Consider the following 23,300-nt stretch of genomic DNA (forward strand, 5'->3'; position numbering starts at 1 on the left):
GTTTCCTTCACCAAGTTAGGAAAGTTTTCTGTCATTTTTTCAAATAGGTTTTCAATTTCTTGCTGTCTCTCTTCTTCTGGCACCCCTGTGATGCAAATGTTGGCATGCTTGAAGTTGTTCCAGAGGCTCATTAAACTATCCTCATTTGGAGTCTTTTTTTCTTTTTGTTGTTCTGATTGGGTGTTTTTTGCTTCCTTATATTCCAAATCGATGGTTTGCTTCTTGGCTTTACCTACTCTACTATTGATTCCCTGTAAATTATTCTTTATTTGAGTTAGTGCATCCTTTATTTCTGAGTAGTCCTTTTTGATGTTGTTGATGTTCTCACTAAGTTCCTTGGAGGTCTCCTTAAGTTCCTTGAAGGTCTCACTAAGTCCCTTGAATGTCTCACCAAGTTTCTTGAGCAACCTTGTAACCTGTGTTTTGAACTCTGCATCTGATTGATTGCTTATCTCCATTTTGTTTAGTTGTTTTCCTGTAGTTTTGTTTTTTTTCTGTCATTTGAGACATGTTTCTTTGTCTCCTCATTTTGTCTGCTTCCCTGTGATTGTTTCTATGTATTAGGTAGAGTTGCTATGTCTCCTAGGCTTCGTAGGATGGCCTATTGTTGCAGGTGGCAGAGTCTCCCTGATCACCCCAGCTGGGCCCTAGAGATGCACCCCTAGTGTGGACTATATACCCTTCTGTTGTAATTGAGACTTCATTGCTGTTGGCACATCAATGGGAGGGATTTACTCAGGCTGATCAACTGCAAGGACTGGCTGTGCCCACTGACCACTGGCCTCTGACTACCTTGGAGGATCAGCTGTATAGGGGCCCACCACACAGAGCAAGATTTCATCATAGCTCTGGTACCCATTGAGTCCGCTGACTGAATGTGTCACTTGTGGAGGTGGTTAGGTGGTGGTGTTTCGATGTGGTCTGAAGCTCTCCACTGGGTGTGCTGGCTCTGGGGCAAGGTCAGCCACTGCCTGTGTTCTACTCGGGGCCATTCGACATAAACTACAAAGCAGTCTGCTGATGGCTGCTTTTTGTGCTGGGCTTAGAGGTGTCCAGGAAAAGCCAAGTTGTGAACCAACGGTGGTTGCTTCTAGTGCCAGGCCTGGTGCCACTTAAGGAGAGGTATGGGGTTTACTGAGACCAGATGCTGCTTGTGTGAGAGATTTTAGGAAACTCTGAAGCAGGATCCAAGACATGCCAATCCTATGGTAAAGCCTTTGAAAACAGCTTGGGTGGGCCTGAAAGTTGGGTAGGATGGGGCCTCAGGGAATCACCAGAGTGGGCAAACAGTGTGAGCCAGGTTGCTGGAGTCCCAGGTATGGTAGCTGTTTGCCGCCCCAGGGAAGGGCTCACCAAAGGAACATCAGCCTCTGCCAGCATCTCTGTCCAGGAGAAAACTGCCCCTCCAGTCCTTGTCACAAGGCCAAACAGCTCAGCTCTTCCCTGTATGTCTCTGGTGCCCCTCAAGCTGCCTCTTCTTCAAGCTCAAAGGGAGTGGGCTTGAGTAAGTTTGTACGAGGGGCCCTTTAAGAGGTTCTGCCTGGGGCTCCAGCAGCCTCAGCCTTCCTCAGCCTCAGTTCCTGCTGGTTTTTCCAGCCAGAAATTATTGGACTTCTCTTCCTGGCACTGGAATCCTGAGCTGGGCGCCTAGTGTGAGATGGGGACCCCTCACTCCTCAGGGAGGACCTTCCCAGCCAAGGTGTCCTCCTGATTTTTATCTGCCACAGGTGCGTGTGGGACCAGCCCATGTGCGACTCCACCCCTCCTACCAGTCTTAGTGGGGCTGCTTCTTTAATTTTGTAGTTGTAGGACTTCCATTCAGCTCGATTTCAGGCTGTTCTGAATGATGGCTGTGTTGTATTCAGTTGTAATTTTGATGTGGTTGTGGGAGGAGGCGAGACTGTGTTTATCTATGCTGCCATCTTCACCAGAAGGTGTTAAGAAGTTTTTAAATGTAAATCTGACAGTTATATCTGTTTGAATGTTCAAAATGTGTTTAATGTGATTTTCTCCTATTAAGAGTATTCTTTTTTTTTTTTTTTTATCCTCACCCGAGGACATTTTTCCATTTTTTGTTCAGGTAGAGTGGGAGGGAGAGAGAGGAACAGAGAGGAACAGAGAGAGAGAGAGAGAAACATCGATGTGAAAGGAACACATCGAGTGGCTGCCACCCGCACAACCAACCAGGGCCGGGGACAAACTGCAACCGAGGTACGCGCCCTTAGCGGAAACCGAACCCGGGTCTCTCAAGACCGCAGGCCGACACTCTAACCGCTGAGCCAAACCAACCAGGGCAAGAGTATTCTTAACTTTACCAATTAGATGGCGAATTTAGTCATATCTACTCATTTCATTATATAGTGAAATTTCATCATATTTTCTTGTAGATTCTTGAGAAACCTACATTTACAAATGGATGGCCTTTGTTCCTAAGACAGTAATGTTATTATTACATTCTTTAAAAATATCCCCTTTAAAGCCATTATAATTAGATTAACGTTATTGTTAAGTGTGACAACTAATTCTTTGTTTCATTAATTGTTAAATACCTGTATTCTATATAGAGTATAAGAAATTAAAAATTTGGATTTGACATTTAAATGCTTCTTAACATTATGTTCTGCATTTATAGGAAATGTATTTTTATTGAATTATATTCACATACAACTCAAATTTTTACCTCTTTTGTTACTTTAGTTATTAGCATGTTATGAATCAAGTAAAAGACAGTTTTTTCATGTGTTGAAATTAACTGAATATAAATGTTTGTGAGGTTTAATGGTGCTATATGTACTACTTTTTATTGAACTATAATTTACCTGCAATAAACTGCAGAGATTTTTAAGTATTAAGTTCAACGAGTTTCAAATATACACCCATTTATTTATATCCATAACAAAATAGAGAATAATTTCATGACCTGGAAAGTGCCCAGTTTCAATTCTTTTCCATCACCATAGTTTGGTTTTGTTTGTTCTTGGACTTAATATAAATGGACTCAAATTAATGTGTCTGGCTAATACCTCTCAGCATGTTTTTTTTTTTTTTTAATGTTTTTATGCTGTTCCTTGTATTGATAAGTTTTGTTACTGAGTAGTATTCCATTGTATGAAAATACAATTTATTTATCCATAGTTCCTACCATTACCAGATTAGGAAATCTAGCAGTGATTCTTTTAAATTGTTAAATCTTATTCTATCCTTTCTCTGCTCCAAATCCACCAAAGGCTTTCCATATCACTTACAATCTTACAGTTGCCTTTAAGGCCTTACATGATGTATAATCCCCCTCAGTCCACTACCTGTCTTCTTGACCTTCACCTCTAAATATCTTCAGATGTCACATTGATGAGTGAGTGAGTCTTGCCCTGATTATCATAATGAAAAGTGCCCCCACCTCTGTGGTATTTTCTTCATTTTTCTCCATAACATTTATTATCTGGCCCACTACATACTTATATTTTTTATTGTATGTCTCTATTACTAAACTGTAAGCTTCACAAAGACAGGAATCTATTTTGTTCACTACTATATTTTCTCTTCTTTAAATGGCCCTTGGAATATAGTGGGTTCTCAAAAATAGTTGTTGAATGAATAAAGGCACAATATCCATACTTTATAAATTGTGCTATTTGAAGTTCAGTTGGTTAGGTTTTCTTGTAAAAGAGATATTTGTATTGATAGAGAAAAGAACAGTAAAGAGAGGAGGGGATGGATTATATTTTGTATTTCCTAGTTCTTTTGTGTGTGTTTTTATTTTGGTTGTACTTTAAGCCTTTTGTGATTCACCTATTTCATGACTCAAGTTTTGCTTGAGTATTAAATTCAATCATTTGCAGTTTTTTCTCTTTAATAGTAGGATTATGGAGAGAATTGCTTTAGCTTAAAACAAATTCTCTAGGGGAAAAAAAGTGACATCATTAGCTGTTGATGCAGCAGTCAATTTAAAGAGCTGTAGATCTATCTAAGAAACTCTTGATCAATCTAATTTGACACAGAAGTGTATTCTGTGCTTCATAAGTAATTAGCTAAAAACCAGAACCATTAACAAATTAAATAAGATTTTACTAAAGCCAAAAAACTGTGCTGTTAGCAAAATTACTCTTATTATGTCATAGTATTCAAAGATGTGTACTTGCTAAATAATTTTGATGTACCTTTTCCAAGTGTTGCCAATTGTGAGAGCATTAGTTGAATTACATTTTAGTGTCCTCAAATTTGTACTATTGTTTTCATATATTCTTGGTAGGTCGAGAGGTGGCAAACAGTTTGAAGATTGATTCATCGATGTTTTCCCTCAACACTTTACAACTTGGATATGAAGGCCACAGTTAGGTATTTTGGCTAAGTCTGTGTACCAAGTTGTATAATTAAGTTTCATACCACCCTAGCAGTGAGACTAGGTTGACTTTTGTGGCATCTAAACTTGAGAGTATAAGTTAGGAAGTATCCCTAAGTTGTGATATTTGTAATAAAATATTTGTACCTCTTATGATTTGGTGTAGCAACGACATTAAAGAAGGACATAGGTTCAATTACTTGTAGATTTTTGATGTCCTCTGGAGACTACCAAATGGGTAGCCCTGTGCAGTGTGATTTGTACAGTATGCTTTGTGGAGGTAGGCAGTCACCTGGGTGCAAGGTAACTCTAATATTGATTAAACAAGTTTATCTATTTACAACTATGTGATATATGGTAATCACATCTGTATAATATGGATACCATATTGTGTAATGGTCATTTCTGAGATCCTACATTGTCTTTATATACTTATAGATGTCAAGGTGGAAGATTCTTTCTCTAGGATGCAAGTAGTGTGGCTTGGTTCTTGGAGGCTTGTTTCTTTCTGTTCTTGCCCATGACTAGAGGATGGCAGAGGTGATTAGTAGCAGGCAGCTGAAGATGTTCTTCCATTGTATCTATACATTTTTCTCTTTATATTGTCTCTTTTAAAATAATGTTATTAAATTACAGTTTACACAGTGTAATCAGGTTCCTTTTAAATTGATCTCTTTGATGAATTATGATAGTTGTATATCCATGAGATCAAGATACAGAGCATTTTCATCACCCTCAAAAATTTCCTTATGCCCTAATCTTGATCTCAGGATCTGTTTTCTGTCACTATTGATTGCATTTTCTAAGATTTTATAAAAATGGAATCAAACAGCCCAGCTGGTATGGCTCAGCAGTTGAGCATCGACCTATGCACGAAGAAGTCACTGGTTTGATTCCCAGTCAGGGCACATGCTAGGGTTTCAGGCTCAATCCCTGGTAGAGGGCATGCAGGAGGCATCTGATCCATGTAGATGCTTCTCTCTTTCATCGGTGTTTTTATCTCTCTCCCTCTCCCTTCCTCTCTCTAAAAATCAATAAAAAACATTTTAAAAAATGGAATCACACAAATGACTTTTTCTGTCTGGCTTCTTCCACTGAGTATGATTTTGAGGTTCATCCATGTTGTTGCATATATTAATAGTTTGTTCTTTTATATTGCAGGGTAGTATTTTATCATAAGGATATACCACAATTTATTCACACTGATGGATATTTGGGCTACTTCCAGTTTGGGGCTATTTTTAATAAATCTGTTAACATTTATGTACACATCTTTGTATAGAATATGTTTTAATTTCTCTTGGGTAATACTTAGGGATGCATTGGCAGGGTTGCAGGGTAGGTGTTTTATAAGAAACTGCCAAATGTGTTTTTAAAATTTTACTTCTAAGCAGCATTTTTTTTTTTTTTTTACATCCTGGCCACATTTGGTACGGCCAGTCTTTTAAAATTTAGCCATTCTAATGGGTGTGAGGGTATTGAACATAAGAATAGTGAACATCATTTTTTGTGTTTATTGGCCAGTTGTATATTTCTTTTGTGCATTATCTTTTCAATTCCTTGCCCATTTTGTATAGATTTCTTTGTCTTATTATTGACTGGTAAGAACTCTTTATATAGCTTGGATACAAGTTCTTTGTTAGGTATATATATTGTGAGTATTTTATCAGTCTGTGGCTTACCTTTTCTTTTTCTTAATGGTGATTTTTGAAGAACGATTTTTTAATTTTGATAAAGTCTAGTTTATAATTTTTTTATGGTTCATGATTTTAATGTTCTGTCTAATACCTATCCCAAGATTACAAAGATTTTCTTTTGTGTTTTCTTTTAAAAGTTTGAAGGTTATAGTACTTACATTTAGGTCTGTGATCCATTTTGAGTTCATTTATGTGTTTGGTTTTAGGTAGGGTTGTTCATTTTGTTTCCATGTAGGCATCTAGTAGTTCCAGCATCATTTACCTTGGCATCTTTGTCAGGAGTCAGTTCATGGGTCTATATGTCCATCCTGTTTCCAGTGCCACATTGTCTTTATTGCTGTAGCCTTATAATAATACTTACAGTTAGGTAGTGTAGCTTCTCAAACTTACAAAAAAAATTGCTTTGGTTTTTCTAAGTGATTTGCATTTCTATTTAAATTTTAGAATCAGCTTGTCAGTTTTTATCAAAAGTGCCTGCTGAGAATTTAATTGGATCGCCCTAAATCTATAAATCACTTTTGGAAGAAATGGCATCTTAACAATACTGAGACTTTAAATTCATGAACATAGTATATATTTCTTCATTTATTTATATCTTACATTATATCACTATTGTTTTTGTACATGTTTGTCTTCATTGCTAGACTTGGAGCTTTTGGGGCAGAGATGGTAAGTTTATTCATTTTTATGTCCCCAGCATCTATGATGGTATAAAAGTTAGGTCCATACTCTTCTGGTTTTTCTCCTTTCTGGCTACTGCTTTTAGTCATGTTTGCTACTTTTTCCTCATTTTCACAACCTATAAATTTTGAATTGTGCCAGAACTCAGTTCCCTCTCTTCTTCTGCCACCTCCTCCTCCTCCTCCTCGCTCTCTCTCTCTCTCTCTCTCTCTCTCTCTCTCTCTCTCTCTCTCTCTCTCTCTCTCTCTCCTTCCTGTGTCCTTGGCAATCTTACCTAGGCATCAGGGTTTCAATACTATTTTATAATAAAATTTTTTCTCTAGTCTGGGTCTACCTACTTGATAATTTCATTGGATTTCTCATAGGCATGTCAAACTTACAATTAAAAAGTAAACTGCTCTTTGGATCATTCCTCTTGAAACTATTCTTGAAGTTTTTCCATCTCAATAATGGTAACTCATTTTTATTTTTCCATTTGCACAGGCCAGTCTATCATTTTGCCATTATTATTTCAAATTAATAGAAAATTAAGATGAAAGTTTGATTCTACTGATAAATGTAGATTTCATAAACTTAATGAAATTTACATAAAGATGGGAATTATTAGTGTCCTAAAAGCACACTAGGCTTTTTCTCAAATTGGATGCTTGTTGCATTAAGGCTTATATCTATGTATAGTAAGTCCTTACTTAACATTATCAATAGGTTCTTTGGAATTTCAAGTCTAAGCAAAACAACATATAATGAAACCAATTTTACCATAGGGTAATTGATATAAACAAGAGTTTAGTTCCTATGGCATATTTCTGGTCTTATAAACTTCACCAAATTTTGTGCTCACTTCAGCAGCACATATACTAAAATTGGAACGATGCAGAGAAGATGAGCATGGCCCCTGCTCAAGGATGACATGCAAATTCATGAAGCATTCCATATTTTATTTTATTTAAAAAATCTTTTTTTTTTCTTTATTGATTTTAGAGAGAGAGGAAGGGAGAGGGAGAGACAGAAACGTCAACAAAAGAGAACATCGATTGGCTGCCTCCTGCATGCCCCCTACTGGGGACCTGGCCCACAACCTGGGCATGTGCCCTGACAAGGAATCAAACCGGTGACCTCTTGGTGCATGGGTCGACGCTCAACCACTAAGCCACACCAGCCAGGCACATTTCATATTTTAAAGATCACTAATTATCTAAGTAAAGACTCAAAACACTTCTAATATTAAACATTGAAATAAATGTGAGCTATACACACATTTAAGAAAAATTAATAAAAACAATAAGGTAATTGTTTCCCAGCCCATTTATTCCAGTTCAGGTTGCTGGTGGCCAGAGCCTTTCCTGAAGCTCAGAGCACAAGATGGGGACCAACCCTGGACAGAATGTCCTTCTATCTCAGGGCACATTCACACACACACACACACACACACACACACACACACACACACTCTCATTCATGATGGGACAGTTTAGACACACCAGTTCACCTAATGTACACAGTGGGATGTGGGAGGAAATTGGTGGACCCAGAGAGAACCCACACAAATGTGGGGAGAATGTGCAAACTCCACACAGACAGTTGCTTTGGATGGGAATGGATTTATTTTTCTAATCAACTTCTTTATGAAATGACATCGAATGAAACAGAATTATTTGAGGACCTATTATATGTAATATTTAAGACAAATATACATATAGTATGCTGGAAATTGAAGGTTTGTCTTAATGCCAAGATATTATTTGTTTTTAGTCATTGGGTGGTGGAACTTTATTATTTTTTTTTAGTTTCAGATATTCCTTTGGTTAGGACAAAACTAGGGAACCACTTGCATCCCTTCTACTAAATTATTTAGTAATGTAATCACCATTTATAATATTACTCTATTTGCAAATTTGTTTTAAGTTCCAAACAATAGATTCTTTTAGAATGCAACTTTATAAGTTGGGTACTGCCAGCTTAAAAATGGGGAATAAAATCTGGGATCTTCTAGGGGGCATCCAAATGACAAAGAATTGAAAATATTGCTGATTTGATTAATGAACCTATTTGAGCGAATTATAAGTATCTTCTTCATGTTCAAAGCATTTTCCTTAGAAATAAAGGTAAAAAATTGAGGTATACTCATTTATGCTCTGGTTTTTTTTTTTTTTTTTTTATCTTCACCTGAGAACATTTTTCCATTTTTTTGTTCAGATAGAGTGGGAAGGGGAGAGAGGAAGAGAGAGAGAGAGAGAAACATCGACGTGAAAGGGACACATCGAGTGCCTGCCATCCACATGACCAACCAGGGGCAGGGGCAAACTGCAACTGAGGTATGCGCCCTCAGCGGGAACCAAACCTGGGTCTCTCTGGACCATAGGCAGACACTCTAACCACTGAGCCAAACCGGCCAGGGCTCTGATTGTTAACTAGTATACACAATGTTTCCAAAGAATGTACTCATAAATGGTGTTATCTTGTGTCCTTTGGGCAAATTGTATGTATTTGTATACTGCTGTAGACAAATGTAAAATTACTCTGAATCTATTATTGTTAAATAAAGATTTAATTATGTATACATACATACACACATGCCATTATTAAGGGATCATACATTCATAAGTTGATTTTCCCAGCAGGTATTGCTTTCTCAGTGATAACTGGTTTATAATGAGAAATGCTTCAAAAAGTTAAGCTTAGCCCTGGCCGGTTTGGCTCAGCGGCTAGAGTGTCAACCTGCGGTCCAGAGAGACCCAGGTTTGGTTCCCGCTAAGGGCACGTACCTTGGTTGCAGTTTGTCCCTGGCCCTGGTTGGTCGTACGGCTGGCAGCCACTTGATGTGTCCCTTTCACGTTGATGTTTCTCTCTCTCTCTCTCTCCCTCCCACTCTATCTGAACAAAAAATAGAAAAAAAATGTCCTTGGGTGAGGATAGTTAAAAAAAAAAGTTAACACTATTAAACAGATACACTGAATTGAAAAATATCATTGTTTGTGAAAGATTTAGAAAAAGTTCTTATCTCATGCTTCATTCTAAATATATGCTTTTAAGAAACAAAGAATATGGAAAGGCCAACTCAAATTATAGGGACCTTTTAGAGGAGTAAGTTTGCGTTAAATGCCACAATCATATCTGAGAATGAAGTGTAAATATGAATTTAGCAAACTTTTCATAATTATTTACATGTATTAATCTTTTTCCCTTTTATCATGCCCTTTTTCTTTTAAATTAATTAGTCTTTTGAGATGATTATAGATTTAAATGCAGTTTTGAGAAATAATACAGAGAGATACCTTTACCCAGTTTCCCCCAATGATAACATCTTGCATAACTATTGTACAATATCACAACCAGGACATTGCTATTTATACAATCAAGATACAGAACATTTTCATCATAATGGTCACGTGTGTTACCCTTATATGGCTGCACCCACTTTTCTTTCATGGCCACCCCATTCCCCTCAGGCAACCACTAATTTGTTCTCCATTTATAATTTTCTATGAATTCAAAAAAATGTTAAATAAATGGAATCATACAGTATGTAATGTTCTGGGATTGATTTTTTTTTTTTTTTCACTCACCCTAGTTCTCTGGAGATTTATTCTGGTAGTTACATGAATTAATAGTTATTAATTCCTTTTTATTGCTAAGTTGTATTCTGTGGTATGTATATAAAACAGATTGCATAAGCAATCTTTGAAAGAGATCCGAGTTTTTTTCCAGTTTTTGACCATTACAAATAAAGTTGCTATGGACATTTTTGTATAGGATTTGCATGAGCATAAGTTTTATTTCTCTATAATAAGTGTTCAGGAGTGCAATTGCTGGGTCATATGGTAGTTATATGTTTAGTTTTATAAGAAACTATCAAACCATTTTGAATTCCCTTCAGCAGTGTATAAAAGATCCACTTTCTTTGAATCCTTGCCAGCATTTGGAGTTGTCATCATTTTTTATTTTAACTTCTTAATAGGTGTATAGTGATATAGCATTGTAGTTTCAGTTTGCATTTACCAGATAAATAATGAGGCCGAAATATTTTTCTTGTGTTTATTTGACATCTATATATCTTCTTCAGTGAAATGTCTCTTCATGTATTTTGCACAATGATTGGATTACTTTTTTTTCTGTTGAGGTTTGAGAATTCTTTATATATTTTTATATTTTAGATACTGATTTTTTCAGATAGATATTTTCTGAAATATTTGGTTTGTAAATATTTTCTCTCAGTCTTTAGCTTGACTTCTTGTCATCTTAATAGGGACATGAGGAGAGCAAAACATTTTCATTTTGAGGAAAATCAGTTTTTAAATTTTTTTTTGTTAATGGATTTTGCTTTTGGTGTCAAGCCCAAGATCTCTTTCTCTTGCCCTAGATCATCTAAGAACTCCTTGCTTCATTTTTTTTCTTAATAAAAATTTTATATATATATATTTTATCTCCATGATCTATATTGAATTAATTTTTGTATAAGCTGTGTGAGTTGGTTGAGGATAATTATTTTTGCCAATGGTTCTTGAGGTTCTTCGAATATTGATGTGAGAGTTTTTTTCTCTTTTCAAATTTAAGCATTTGGTGCTTTAACTTTTCCTCTCAGCATTGCTTTAGCTGTCTCATGCAAATTTTGATACACCTTGTTTTCATTTTCAATGTATATTTTTATTTTACTTGAGACTTCCTTTATGACTCATGGATTATTGGAAAGTATGTTATTTAGTTTCTAAGTGTTTGGGGATTTTCCTCTTATCTTTCTATTATTCATTTCTAGTTTGGTACCATTAAATAGATTAGAGAAAATATTCAGTTTTATGACCCAGAATATAGTCTGTTTTGGTGTATGTTCTGTGGGTGCTTGAAAAGAATGTGTTTTCTGCTGAGCGGAGTGTTCTGTGAATATCAATTAGATTCTTTTGTTTGATGATGATGTTAAATTCTACATTCTTGCTGATTTTCTGTGTAGTTATTCTATCAATGCTGAGAAGCAAGCGTTGAAGTCTTTAACTGTAATTGTAGTTACTTCTTTTAGTTCCATCAATTTTTGTTTCACATACTTTACAGCTTTATTGTTTGGTGCATGTATATTAGGACATTCAGCATTGCTTTGTCTTAATTTATCTTTTCATTGTTATTTAATGTTTTTTGTTTTGTTTTAATTTTCTAAAATCCTCACCTGAGGATATGTTTATTGATTCTAGAGAAAGGAAGGGAGAGAGAGAGAGAAAGAGAAAGAAAGAGAATCATTGATACAAGATAAAAACATCAATTGGTTGCCTCCTGGATGTGCCCAGGATCGACCTGGGTATGTGCTCTGACCAGAAATCAAATCTGCCACCTTTTGGTGTATGGGATGACACTCCAACCAATATGGGATGAACAACATTGTCCAGAGTGTTACTTAATGTTTTTTATCTTTGTTAATTTCATAGTCCTTTCTGCTTTGTTTTAACATTTTCATAATGTATCATTTTGTATCATTTTTACTTTCAAACCACCTAGCTCATTATATTCAGTGTTTCTTTCCAGATAGCATGTAGTTGTGTCATTTAAAAAAATTTAGATATAATTGACATATAACATTTATTTCAGGTATACAGCATAATGACTTGATATTTGTAAATATTGCAAAATGATCACCAAAGTAAGTCTAGTCAACATCCATCACCACACATGTTTACACATTTTTTTTCTTGTGATTTGCTCCCTTAGCAACTTTCAAATATACAATACAATATTATTACCTGTGGTCACCATGTTGTACATTGTATCTCCAGAACTTATTTAATTTATAACTGGAAGTTTGTACCTTTGCTTCCATGTCTTGGCTATTGTGAATAATGTTGCAGTGGACATGGGGTACAGATATTTTTTTGAGTTAGTGTTTTCATTTCTTTTGGATGAATACCCAGAAGTGGAATTACTGAATGATATGGTAGTTTTATTATTATTATTATTAGAACCTCAATACTGTTTTTGATAGTAGCTGCACCAATTTAAGTTCCCACCAACAGTACAAGGGTTCCACACCCATGTCAATGCTTGTTATTCTTGTCTTTTTGGTAATAGGCATTCTAAAGTGGGAGGTGATATCTTATTGTGGTTTGATTTGTATTTCCCTGATGATTAGTGATGTTGGACACTTTTTCAGGTACTTGTTAGCCATCTGTATGCTTTCTTTGGAAAAATAACTATTAGATCCTCTGTCCATTTTAAATTGGATTTTTTTTTGTTTCTGTGCTTTTGAGTTATATGAGTTCTTTATGTATTTTGGATATTAACCCCTTACAGATATATGATTAACAAATATTTTTCCCATTTGGTAAGTTGTCTTTTCATTTTGTTGATCGTTTCCTTTGCTGTGCAGAACCTTTTTAGTTTGATGTAGTTCCAGTTGTTTATTTTTGCTTTTGTTGCCTTTGCTTTTGGTGTCAAATCCAAAAAATGATTGCCAAGACCATTGTCAAACTGTTTACTGCCTACGTTTTATTCTAGGAGTTTTATGATTTCAGGTCTTATGTTCAACTCTCTAATCCACTTAACTTAGTTTTTGTGTGTGGTTCAGTTTCTTTCCTGTGAGTGTTCTTTGATTCATTTCAATTCAATTTAATCTATATATAAAGTACCCATTCTAGTTAAAAGAAAAAAATTAGGTGATCAAAATGCCTTATATTTATAATGCTTTGCAGTTTCCAAAACACTTTGAATATGCATTTTTTATTTGATATTACCAATAACTCAGAAAAGTTGATAGATCAGATAGATTTATTTCCATTTCACATGAGGAAATTGAGAGCTTAGGACATTGTAATTTAACCAGGGTTACATAGCTAGTGAGTGACAGCTTAAGTATGAACCAGACATAAGCTTTAAGTTCTTTTTAATTCTCCCACACCACCTCTATGCAGCAACTAAGCATACATTAATTTAATCAAAATTCTGACCACAGTGGGGGTATGCCTAATTTATTCACTTAAAGCAGTATTCATCTTTATCATTTATCTTAAGTGCTTACAGGACAGGGATAGGATCAGTTAAATGAGATCAAAACAGTGTCTTATAGGTTCATATGAATTCATAGAAGGTGACATGTATATATGCTTATATGGATGAGAGTGGTTATATCATGGTTTTTTCCTGTGTTATTGTAAGGTCTATTGTGGTGGGCTGGTATTAGAGACTGTGCTTACTGTAATCTGTGTTAAAGATCAATACATTAAGGGTCCTTACTTAACATGACTATTAAATTGATAATTTACTTGTGGTGTTATGGATTATGTTTCTGCAACATCTTTCCCCATCTTACCCATAACTTCTAAAAGGTTCAGTGCCAAAGAGAACAGAGCTGTATCTTTATTTTCACATCACATCCTCTCGATAATACTTCCATTGCTCTCTTTCCAATTTGGCTTTGAGTCTCTGCTGTGATTCTAGCTGTTGAACAGGCTTTCAAAGTTAGCAATTAGTATTCTGGTTAAGTAAAAGTTGTTGTGAGACTGCCATTCTTACCAATGCAGCTAAGGTAGTTTTTACTAAATCAATTATTGGAGTCATGTTGTCAAAGGCATATGACAATTGCATTTCACAATACTTCCCTATATATTGATATTCGAGATTTACTGGAAATTAAATCTAAAATTTTATATTCACAGTTCTGAGGCTGGATAAACCAATAATCAAGTTTAATAAAGCCATATTTATGCTGCTTTAGTCTGCCTACTATTATTGTATAGATTAAATTTTGCTGTTGTGTTAATTAATAAATTCAAAGAAAATATTTTAATTAGTTTCTGTCATAACTGGGAACCATAGTAAGTTAGAATTCTTTAGAAAGCATGATAGCCTATTGGGTAACACCTGCAATTCTTTGCCTGACTCTGTTCCATTTTCACTAACTGTGTCTAAATGTGTGAACCTCTTACAATCTGGGTACTTCAGTTTCCTTCTAAATTAAAATAAACAAACTTATACCTGTATTCTACCTAATGCAAGGTGTTTTGAAAGATAATGGAAGGTCATTGAAGTGATTATGACCAATGTACACTATTTACTAGTTAAAATTTATAATTATTTAAAAATCATTGACTTTCAAATATACAATTTAAAAATAATAATGTACTATTTAAAACCATTTACTCTCTTAATGTTCTCTATTGCTAAATCTTAGAACTTTTATTTTTAGATTGTATTTAAAGACCAGTTTACTGTTGAATTTGACAGGCATGGTATGAAGCCAATATACTGAGCCTAAAGCAAGAATTTGCAGAGAATGCAGGTTAAAGTAGCTTGGGAGCTGACTTTCCACGAGGTCCAGGCTATCCATGTTCATTCCTGCTGAGTGGAAATTTGCTTCAAGTTGTCTGATTTCTTCCTTCTGTATCATCTGATTCTAATCTGCACTTTTCTTTTATAGCTAGAGACGGTCGGATGGCAGCTTAACCTTCAGATGGCTCACTCTGCTCAAGCAAAACTAAAATCTCCTCAAGCTGTGTTACAGCTAGGAGTGAGCAATGAAGATTCAAAGGTAAGAAATGGTAGTGCTTTGAAATGATGTATTTTTAACTAGGTCTTGTACTTCCATCATTAACACGGTCTTTGTTCTCTGGATTGAAAATTTAAACACAATTCAAATAAAGTTAAGGATTACCAAATTGACAGATATTTATTTGTGACAGGTTTTGATGTCATATTTACATATTACTTTGATATTTATTTGAAGAAATAACTTATCTTGTAAGGTGCCTTTCTCGCAAGAACATTTCATAATGTCTTCTTTTAAATTCTGCAATGGAAAAATTGGTAGTAGCCATATAAAATTATGATTTTAATGTCTTAGATATTTGTGCTATTCCTGGGTGTTTTGTGGTTTAGGCTGCATACATGTGTTGAAGGAATACTGTTTTTCGTTTCTTAATTGTTGAACATATTACCGATGTCCCCCTTTTTTCCTCATTGACCCCCTCATTCCTGCTAGGAATATTGTTGTTCAGCCAATACTGGAATATGGACATGACCTGAGTTGTGTTTGTGTTTTTGAGTTAAACATGTGCATGTGTTTAGATTCTAGCTCTTGCAAAATAGAATTTTGGATTCATTTTGTACTACATGGTGATTTCTTCTGTAGTATTAGTTTTTGAAAACTTGAATGTGTTATCAAAGGTTAAAGAGTTTTATGGAATAGTTTTTCTTATGGTAGCATACAGAGAAATGCAGATATCAGTGAGAGATATTTTTAAATATAAATATCCTTTTGAAATAGGAAAGGGGGCGTGACCTTTTTTCCTCTAAACAAATGAGACTGTTTCATTTTAAGACAAAAAATAGAGGTGAGAACGAGGTGGAAAGATCTGAGGAAGGAGAGATTATTATGGCTGGATGTGATCAGAGAATAATGGAAGAAATGTTATTATTTGTAACATTTAGGGCTATTGAAAGAAGGATGGGAATATTATGACTTCTTTGTTAGCACTTTCATTATTTATTATGTTATGCATAAATCTGTCTTCCTTAACTGAATTCAATGCCTAGCCCAGGTTACATGTCTAAAATTTTAGGCAATTGAAAATTCGGTCTTGTAAAAAAGTTTTATTGAGTTAATTGAGATGACATTGGTTAATAAAATTATATAGGTTTCAGGTGTACAATTCTATAATACATCATTTGTATATTGTATTATGTGTTCACGTCTCCTTCCTTCACATTTGTCTCTCCTTTACCTTGTTCTACCTCCTGCCCCCACCCTTCCTTTTCTCTAGTAATCACCATTTGATTGTCTGTGAATTTTATTTTTGTTTATTGCTTAATCCCTTCGACATTTTCTTCATCCCGCCTATCAAACCTCCTCCCCTCTGACAGCTGTCAGTTTTCTGTATCTATGAATCTGTTTCTATTTTGTTTGTTTCTTTTTTTTTTTTTTATCCTCACCCGAGGACATTTTTGCATTTATCTTCAGATAGAGTGGGAGGAAGAGAGAGAAACATCAACATAAGAGACACATCAAGTGGTTGTCACCCACACGACCCCAGCCGGGGCCAGGGACAAACTGCAACCGAGGTACGTGCCCTTAGTGGCAACCTAACCCGGGACTCTCTGGTCTGCGGGCCGACGCTCTAACCACTGAACCAAACCGGCAAGGGCTATTTTGTTTGTTTCTTTATGTTATTCATTGGACTTCATATATGAGTGAAATCATGTGGTACTTGTCTTTCTCTGACTGGCTTATTTTACTTAGCATAATGCTCTCCATATCTGTCCATGCTGTTGCAAAGGGTAAGATTTCCTTCTTTTATATGGCCAAGTAGTGTTCCATGGTGTACCACAGCTTTTAATCCACTGATCTACTGATGGACACTTGAGAGGCTTCCAAATCTTGCCTATTGTAAATAACGCTACAGTGAACATAAGGGTGCATATGTTCTTTCGAATTAGTGTTTCAGGTTTCTTTGGATAAACTCCCAGTAGTAGAATTGTTGGGTCATAAGGCAGTTCTGTTTTTTATTTTTTGAGGTAATTCCATACTGTTTTCCTTAGTGGCTGCACCAATGTGCATTCCCACCAACAGTGCACAAGGGTTCCCTTTTCTCCACATCCTTTCCAACACTTGTTGTTTTGTTGATTTATTGATGATAGCCATTCTGACAGGTATGAGGCAATATCTCATTTGCATTTCTCTGATGATTAGTGATGTTGAGCCATCTTTTCATATGTCTGTTGGCCATCTATATGTCTTCTTTAGAGAAGTGTTTATTCAGAGGTAGAGCCCAGTGGGTGGGGCTAGAGTATCTCTTGAGGAGGAGGTGCTAGTCAGGTTCATGGGAAAGTGGGGGAATGGCCCCCATCCCAAAGCTATACCACTCAGTTACTGACACCCCTGAGTCTACTCAGACCTCTACACCCCAGCTTAGGCAATTGCTGGAGGGTGTGGCTATTGTGTTTCCCTAGGCTGATGCTGTATGGAGGGGAGTCTCCACCCAAGATAGAGAGCATCTGCAGTGCGTGAGAGTGACTCAGCACAGGGGTGTTGGTGGCTGTTTCCTCAACTCTCTCCCCAGAGCCACACCCCTAGTCTCTCATCACAAGACTCCAATCCGCTCTGCCCTTTCTCTGCCAGAGCTCAGGATGAGTTGCTGCAAATGACATTTTGTGCATTGGTTCTTTAGAGGAATGCCTATGCCTCTAGCAGACTCATTTCTCTCCCTGACACATAATTCCCCTGATTTCACAGCCATATGTTATTTGGGCACCTCTTCCCACCTCTGGTTCTCTGGGCTTGGGAGCCCAGTGTGGGGCTGAGACCCCATGCTCCTCAGGAGAAACCTTTGCAGCTGAGATATTCATCAGAAATCAGCTGCTACCTGTTGGAGTGGGGCCAGCCCTTTTTGCATCTCCGACCTTCCTACCAGTCTCCATGTGGCTTTTTCTGTAAATCCTTGTTTATAAGACTTCTGTCAGCTAGTCTTCAGTTGGTTACAGTCATCCCTCATTTATTGTGGTTAATCCGTTCCAGACTCTAGCGGTTGCACCTGGCATTGAAGGATTCCTGGGGTGCTGGAATACATAGGCCTACAGTCCATATGTACAGTAATTTTAATTTTAATTGTAATACAGGGATGTATAATTGACTCAGACAACCAAGCACACACTGTATCATTTTCACTGTCTCGATCAACTTTTTAATGAATATATTTTAAAAAACTGCAATAAAGTGAAACCGCAAAAGTTGAAGTGCGAAGTGGTGAGGGATGACTGTATTCAGGTTGATTGTTTTATATTTTGGTTGTAATTCCTGGAAGGATATGAGTATAGCATTTCACCTAGTCTGCAGCCATCATGGATCTCAAATCGAGTTGGGCCTTATGTATATAACTTATTAATTTATTACAATGTACCAAAAGTATCACTTAATTTCACACATTTTCATTGTAAAATAATATAAATTTAATGGTTAAAAGTCAAACTGATGGTATCTTATATATTCTCTACAATTTAGTACAGTGTAAACTTGGGTGAGTTACTTAATCTATATGAGTATCCATTTCTTTATAAATTACCTGTTTCAGAGTTTTTATGAAGATTAAATCTTCAGTGTATGTAAAGTGCTTAGTTCAATGCCTTGTACTATGGTAAATGCTCAATAAATGCTGATTGCTACCATCTCCATCATCATCAATAAAACTTTATTGCACAATAAATAAATAAATCTTTTTGTTTTAAACCAAACCTGTCATTTCTGATTAAGTTAACTTTTTCTTTTTTCTTCTCTTGTGTTCTTCCCTTTTTTCACTTCTTGATCATATTTTTCATATTTATTCTTACTGGGAATTGGGGAAGCAAAGGACAACCTGGATGTCCTTTTACACCTCTCTCTCTCTCTCTCATCAACTAGGGAAGGCATTCCTTTAGGTTTAGGATAATAACCTGGAACTCACTAGAGTAGACTGGAGCTATTCCATGTTTGAAAGTACACAGGTATGTACATTCACACATGCATTCATTCTCCAAGTAGCTATATACCTCTGCTGTTGTATTTCTCTTGACTACCATATGTTAAGCGTAAGTAGCTAAATGCAATTTATAGGTTGGAAGGATACTTTGACCATATATTAGATATGCTTTAAGCATCATGACTTTGACAGTGTTTGATTTGGGGATGCTTAAGTCTTCCCAGTAACTTTATGATATCTTTAAAATATGTCTGTGTTTCTGATATATTTTTAGGAAGCAGGAATGATGAGTAATGCTTCTAGTAAAAGAGTCATGTTTTTAATTCATATTATTCAGGAAATCTGTACAGATGTGAGATCCAACTCATTTGAGATACAGGTTTGAATATATATAGGTTTTGTATTTTTCTGTTGCTTTTCTGAAATTTTGAACGAACATTTGTTCACCCTTATTACTTGCAGAGATAAAGAAACATTTTCATAAATAAATAGACATTCAGGAAAAAGAGCAGCAGCACACAAATGTTAAGGGCTATTTTTATTCTGTGAGTAGATTTAAGTAAACATCTTTGTCGGTATTGCCTGTCTCCCTAATAGCATTGTGTGGAATTGATCCCTTTTTCTTACACCTCCTAAACAACATACACATGATGGAGTGTGCAGCCACTATCAACCTGGACAGAAACATGCCATCTCCAAGTGATATGGTGTGTCCTAGCCGCAAGGAACAGTAACCACTACACCTCTGTTCCCCTTAGTGAAAAGCTGCCTGGAATTTTTTTTTATTTTTGTTTGTTTGAGTACATTCTCCCTGTTTTTACGTTCTAGTATTCTACTCTTTGTACTCTTATTATGTCTGGTTCCTGGATTGTAATTGTTATGTAACTCCTGTTATGAAGGACCACACACTACTTTTCCCTAATATTTGCTCTTTTCTGAAAAGAGAATGCCAGACTTCTTGACAAGTTGGAGTATTAGTTAAAAGGAATTTGAGTATGGAGGATGTTTTAAAAACCAACTTTGTTAAAGGAAGGGAAGCTGTTAGTAAGAGGAAAATTAAAAGTTAATCACTGGTTAGTTTCTGATGCAAAGTACCATAAAGTAAAAAGTTGTCATACTTATGAAATTGGCATTTGTTTAAAACGAGCATTAGCTAAAATTATTTTAAATGTATATATTTTATAGGTTAGGTATCTTGAAAATATACACATATTAAAATTATTCTGAGAGGATTATAGTCAATATAAATTTGAAAGAATATTTTGATGGTATTTACTTTTGACCTGCTGAACTGAAAATTTACTGTAATTCACTGAAGAGTGTGATTTCTAAGAATCTCTTTCTTGTCATTCACTTCCAACATACACATGAAAAGTGTAGCCTGCAGTGAAGCTTTAATTGCTATCACATTTGATAACATTGTTGTACTAGTCTCCTTTCTTTTAGAACATTTCTGTCTCAAGGCTTTCCTGATTTGCTAATTTTATCATTGAAAGTGGGTGATTGTAGTTTTTCCTAAAGTATTTGATATGTATTCTAGTTGTTTTCAGTTAATTGTCTTAGTGTTTGTCTGTTGTATTTAGCAAAGCAAGATTATTTTTCGGTTTCACTGATATCTCAAAAGGAGTTTTCTGGTTTTTTTCCTTTTTCTTTTTTTTTTTTAAGGGTTTGTTATGTTTTTATTTTATTTTTTTCTGGTTTATTTCATTAGGGGGCAGTAGAGCTCTTTGCTTTGTAACCTCTGCTTATTATTTGAAATAACATTCAAAATAATTTGTGAAGTCAGTAGTTGTGGGAAATGCTGAATGTTTACATTTCTAATCTGTATATAACAACAAAATTTGCTTGTTTCCATCAACAAAATTAATGCCTATTAATCACATATGTACAGAACAAGTAAATGAAATCATCATGATTTCAGTGTTTAATTCGTATGTGATCATATGCCAAGATGAAATATATTAAAAGCCTTCTACACTATTGACTTTTTTTGGTTACTTACATTCTGTCACTTGCATTATTTTCTTTATGACAAAAGAGACTAAAAAATCCCCATGATAGCTGAATGGCTGTATAAGATTATAATGCAACTAGTTCCAGGCTAATTATAGGCAATTGAAGTTTATTTATAGAGAAGAGCAGTTTTATATGTCACAAATGTCCATAATTTTGAATGACATCAAAATTTTAACTTTGAATATGCTAAAAACACTAAAATATTTAAATTTTGCTATTAATCTTGCTTTTTTTTTTTTTTAAGGAAACATTATATTTTCTTAAAGGTTTGTAGATAAGGGTTAGGGAGGTTCATTTCTCCAGATTTATTTATTTATTTATTTTTAAAATAAGTGTCACCTACATTCAAAGCAAGGTGGCTTTATTAAAAGTAAGTCCATGTCTCTGTTTTCCCTCATCTCCTTCTGCTGAGGTCTGGGCTGCTTCTTTTTTTTTTATTATTATTAATTAATTTTTGTTACAGATGTTTCTCCTTTTTTCCCCATTGACACCCTCCTCTCGACTCCCCCCCCCCATTCCCCAGCTTTGTTGTCCATGTCCATCGGTTATGCATACATGCTTATAAGTTCTGTGGTTTATCTCCCCCCACCCCTTCTGAGGGTTGTCAGTCTGTACCCTACTTCCACGTCTCTGGGTCTGCCCTGTTCCTCAGACTATTATGTTCATTGCATTCCACAAATAAGTGAGATCATGTGATATTTGTCTTTCTCTGCTTGGCTTATTTCGCTTAGGATAATACTCTCCAGGTCTCTCCTTGTTGTCTCAAAGGATAAGAGATCTTTCTTTCTTACAGCTGCATAGTACTCCATTGTGTATATGTACCACTGCTTTTTTATCCATTTGTCTACTGATGGACACTTGGGCTGTTTCCAGATCTTAGCTATTGTAAATAGTGCTGCTATGAACATGGGGGTAAATATATTCTTTCTGAATGGTGTTTCAGGCTTCTTAGGTTATATTCCTAGAAGTGGGATCACTGGGTCAAATGGAAGTTCAATTTTTAATTTTTTGAGGTAACACCATATTGTTTTCCATAGTGGCTGCACCAGTCTGCATTCCCACCAGCGGTGTACTAGAGTCCACTTTTCTCCACACCCTCGCCAACACTTGTTGTTTGATGATTTGTTGATGGCGGCCATTCTGACAGGTGTGAGGTGATACCTCATTGTTGTTTGAATTTGCATCTCTCTGATGATTAGTGATGTTGAGCATTTCTTCATATGTCTCTTAGCCATTTGTATGTCCTGTTTGGAGAAGTGTCTATTTAGTTCCTCTGCCCATTTTTTAATTGGGTTCTTTGTCTTCCTTTTGTTGAGTTGTATGAGCACTCTATATATTTTGGAAACTAGCCCCTTATCTGATGTATCATTGGCAATTATGCTCTCCCATACAGTGGGTTCCCTTTCTATTTTGATAATTGTTTTTTTTTTTTTTTTCTGCTCAGAAGCTTTTTAGTTTGATGTAGTCCTATGTGTTCATTTTTTCCAGTTTCTGTTGCCTTAGGTGATGTATCAGTGAAAATTCTGTGGCATATGATGTCCGAAATTTTGTTGCCTACGTTTTCTTCTAGGATTTTTATGGATTCATGAGTCACATTTAAGTCTTTTATCCATTTTGAGTTTATTCTTGTGTATGGTGTAAGTTGATGGTCTAGTTTCATTTTTTTGTAAGTAGCTGTCTAATTTTCCCAACACCATTTATTAAAGAGGCTATCTTTACTCCATTGTATGCTCTAGCCATCTTTGTCAAATATAAATTGAGCATAATGTCTTGGGTCCATTTCTGGGTTCTCTCTTCTGTTCCACTGGTGTATATGCCTGTTCTTGTGCCAGTACCAGGCTGTTTTGATTCCAGTAGCTTTTAGTATAACCTGATATCCAGTATTGTGATCTCACCTACTTTGTCCTTCTTTTTCAAGGTTGTTGTGGCTATTTGGGGTTTTTTTTGGTTCCATATGAACTTTTGAAGTATTTGTTCTAGTTCTGTGAAGTATGTTATTGGTATTTTGATGGGGATTGCATTGAATCTATAGATTGCTTTGGATACTATGGACATTTTAATGATATTAATTTTTCCAATCCATGAACAATGTGCTTCCACGTTTTTATATATTCCTCTATTTCTTTTTTTAATGTCCTGTAGTTT

At 35.6% G+C, this 23,300-nt stretch overlaps 1 protein-coding gene and 1 non-coding gene across 6 annotated transcripts in view; both read left to right on the forward strand.

Annotated features, from left to right (window-relative positions):
- COMMD10 (COMM domain containing 10) overlaps positions 1-23,300 on the forward strand; it is a 165,355-nt gene that overhangs the window by 17,712 nt on the left and 124,343 nt on the right. For all 5 annotated transcript variants that reach the window (XR_004961673.1, XR_004961672.1, XR_004961671.1 and 2 more), the window contains exon 5: positions 15,110-15,220. Coding sequence is in view for 1 of the 5 variants with exons in the window: in XM_036279660.1 (XP_036135553.1) it covers positions 15,110-15,220 (111 nt within the window). In the remaining 4 variants the exon portion in view is untranslated. The remainder of the gene's footprint in view (positions 1-15,109; positions 15,221-23,300) is intronic.
- Positions 7,551-7,657, forward strand: LOC118642937. The gene has a single exon (XR_004961846.1). It is a non-coding gene; the product is annotated as a U6 spliceosomal RNA (small nuclear RNA).

The sequence above is a fragment of the Molossus molossus genome, unplaced genomic scaffold (genome assembly GCF_014108415.1).
Source record: "Molossus molossus isolate mMolMol1 unplaced genomic scaffold, mMolMol1.p scaffold_m16_p_3, whole genome shotgun sequence".
Taxonomy (NCBI): Eukaryota; Metazoa; Chordata; class Mammalia; order Chiroptera; family Molossidae; genus Molossus; species Molossus molossus.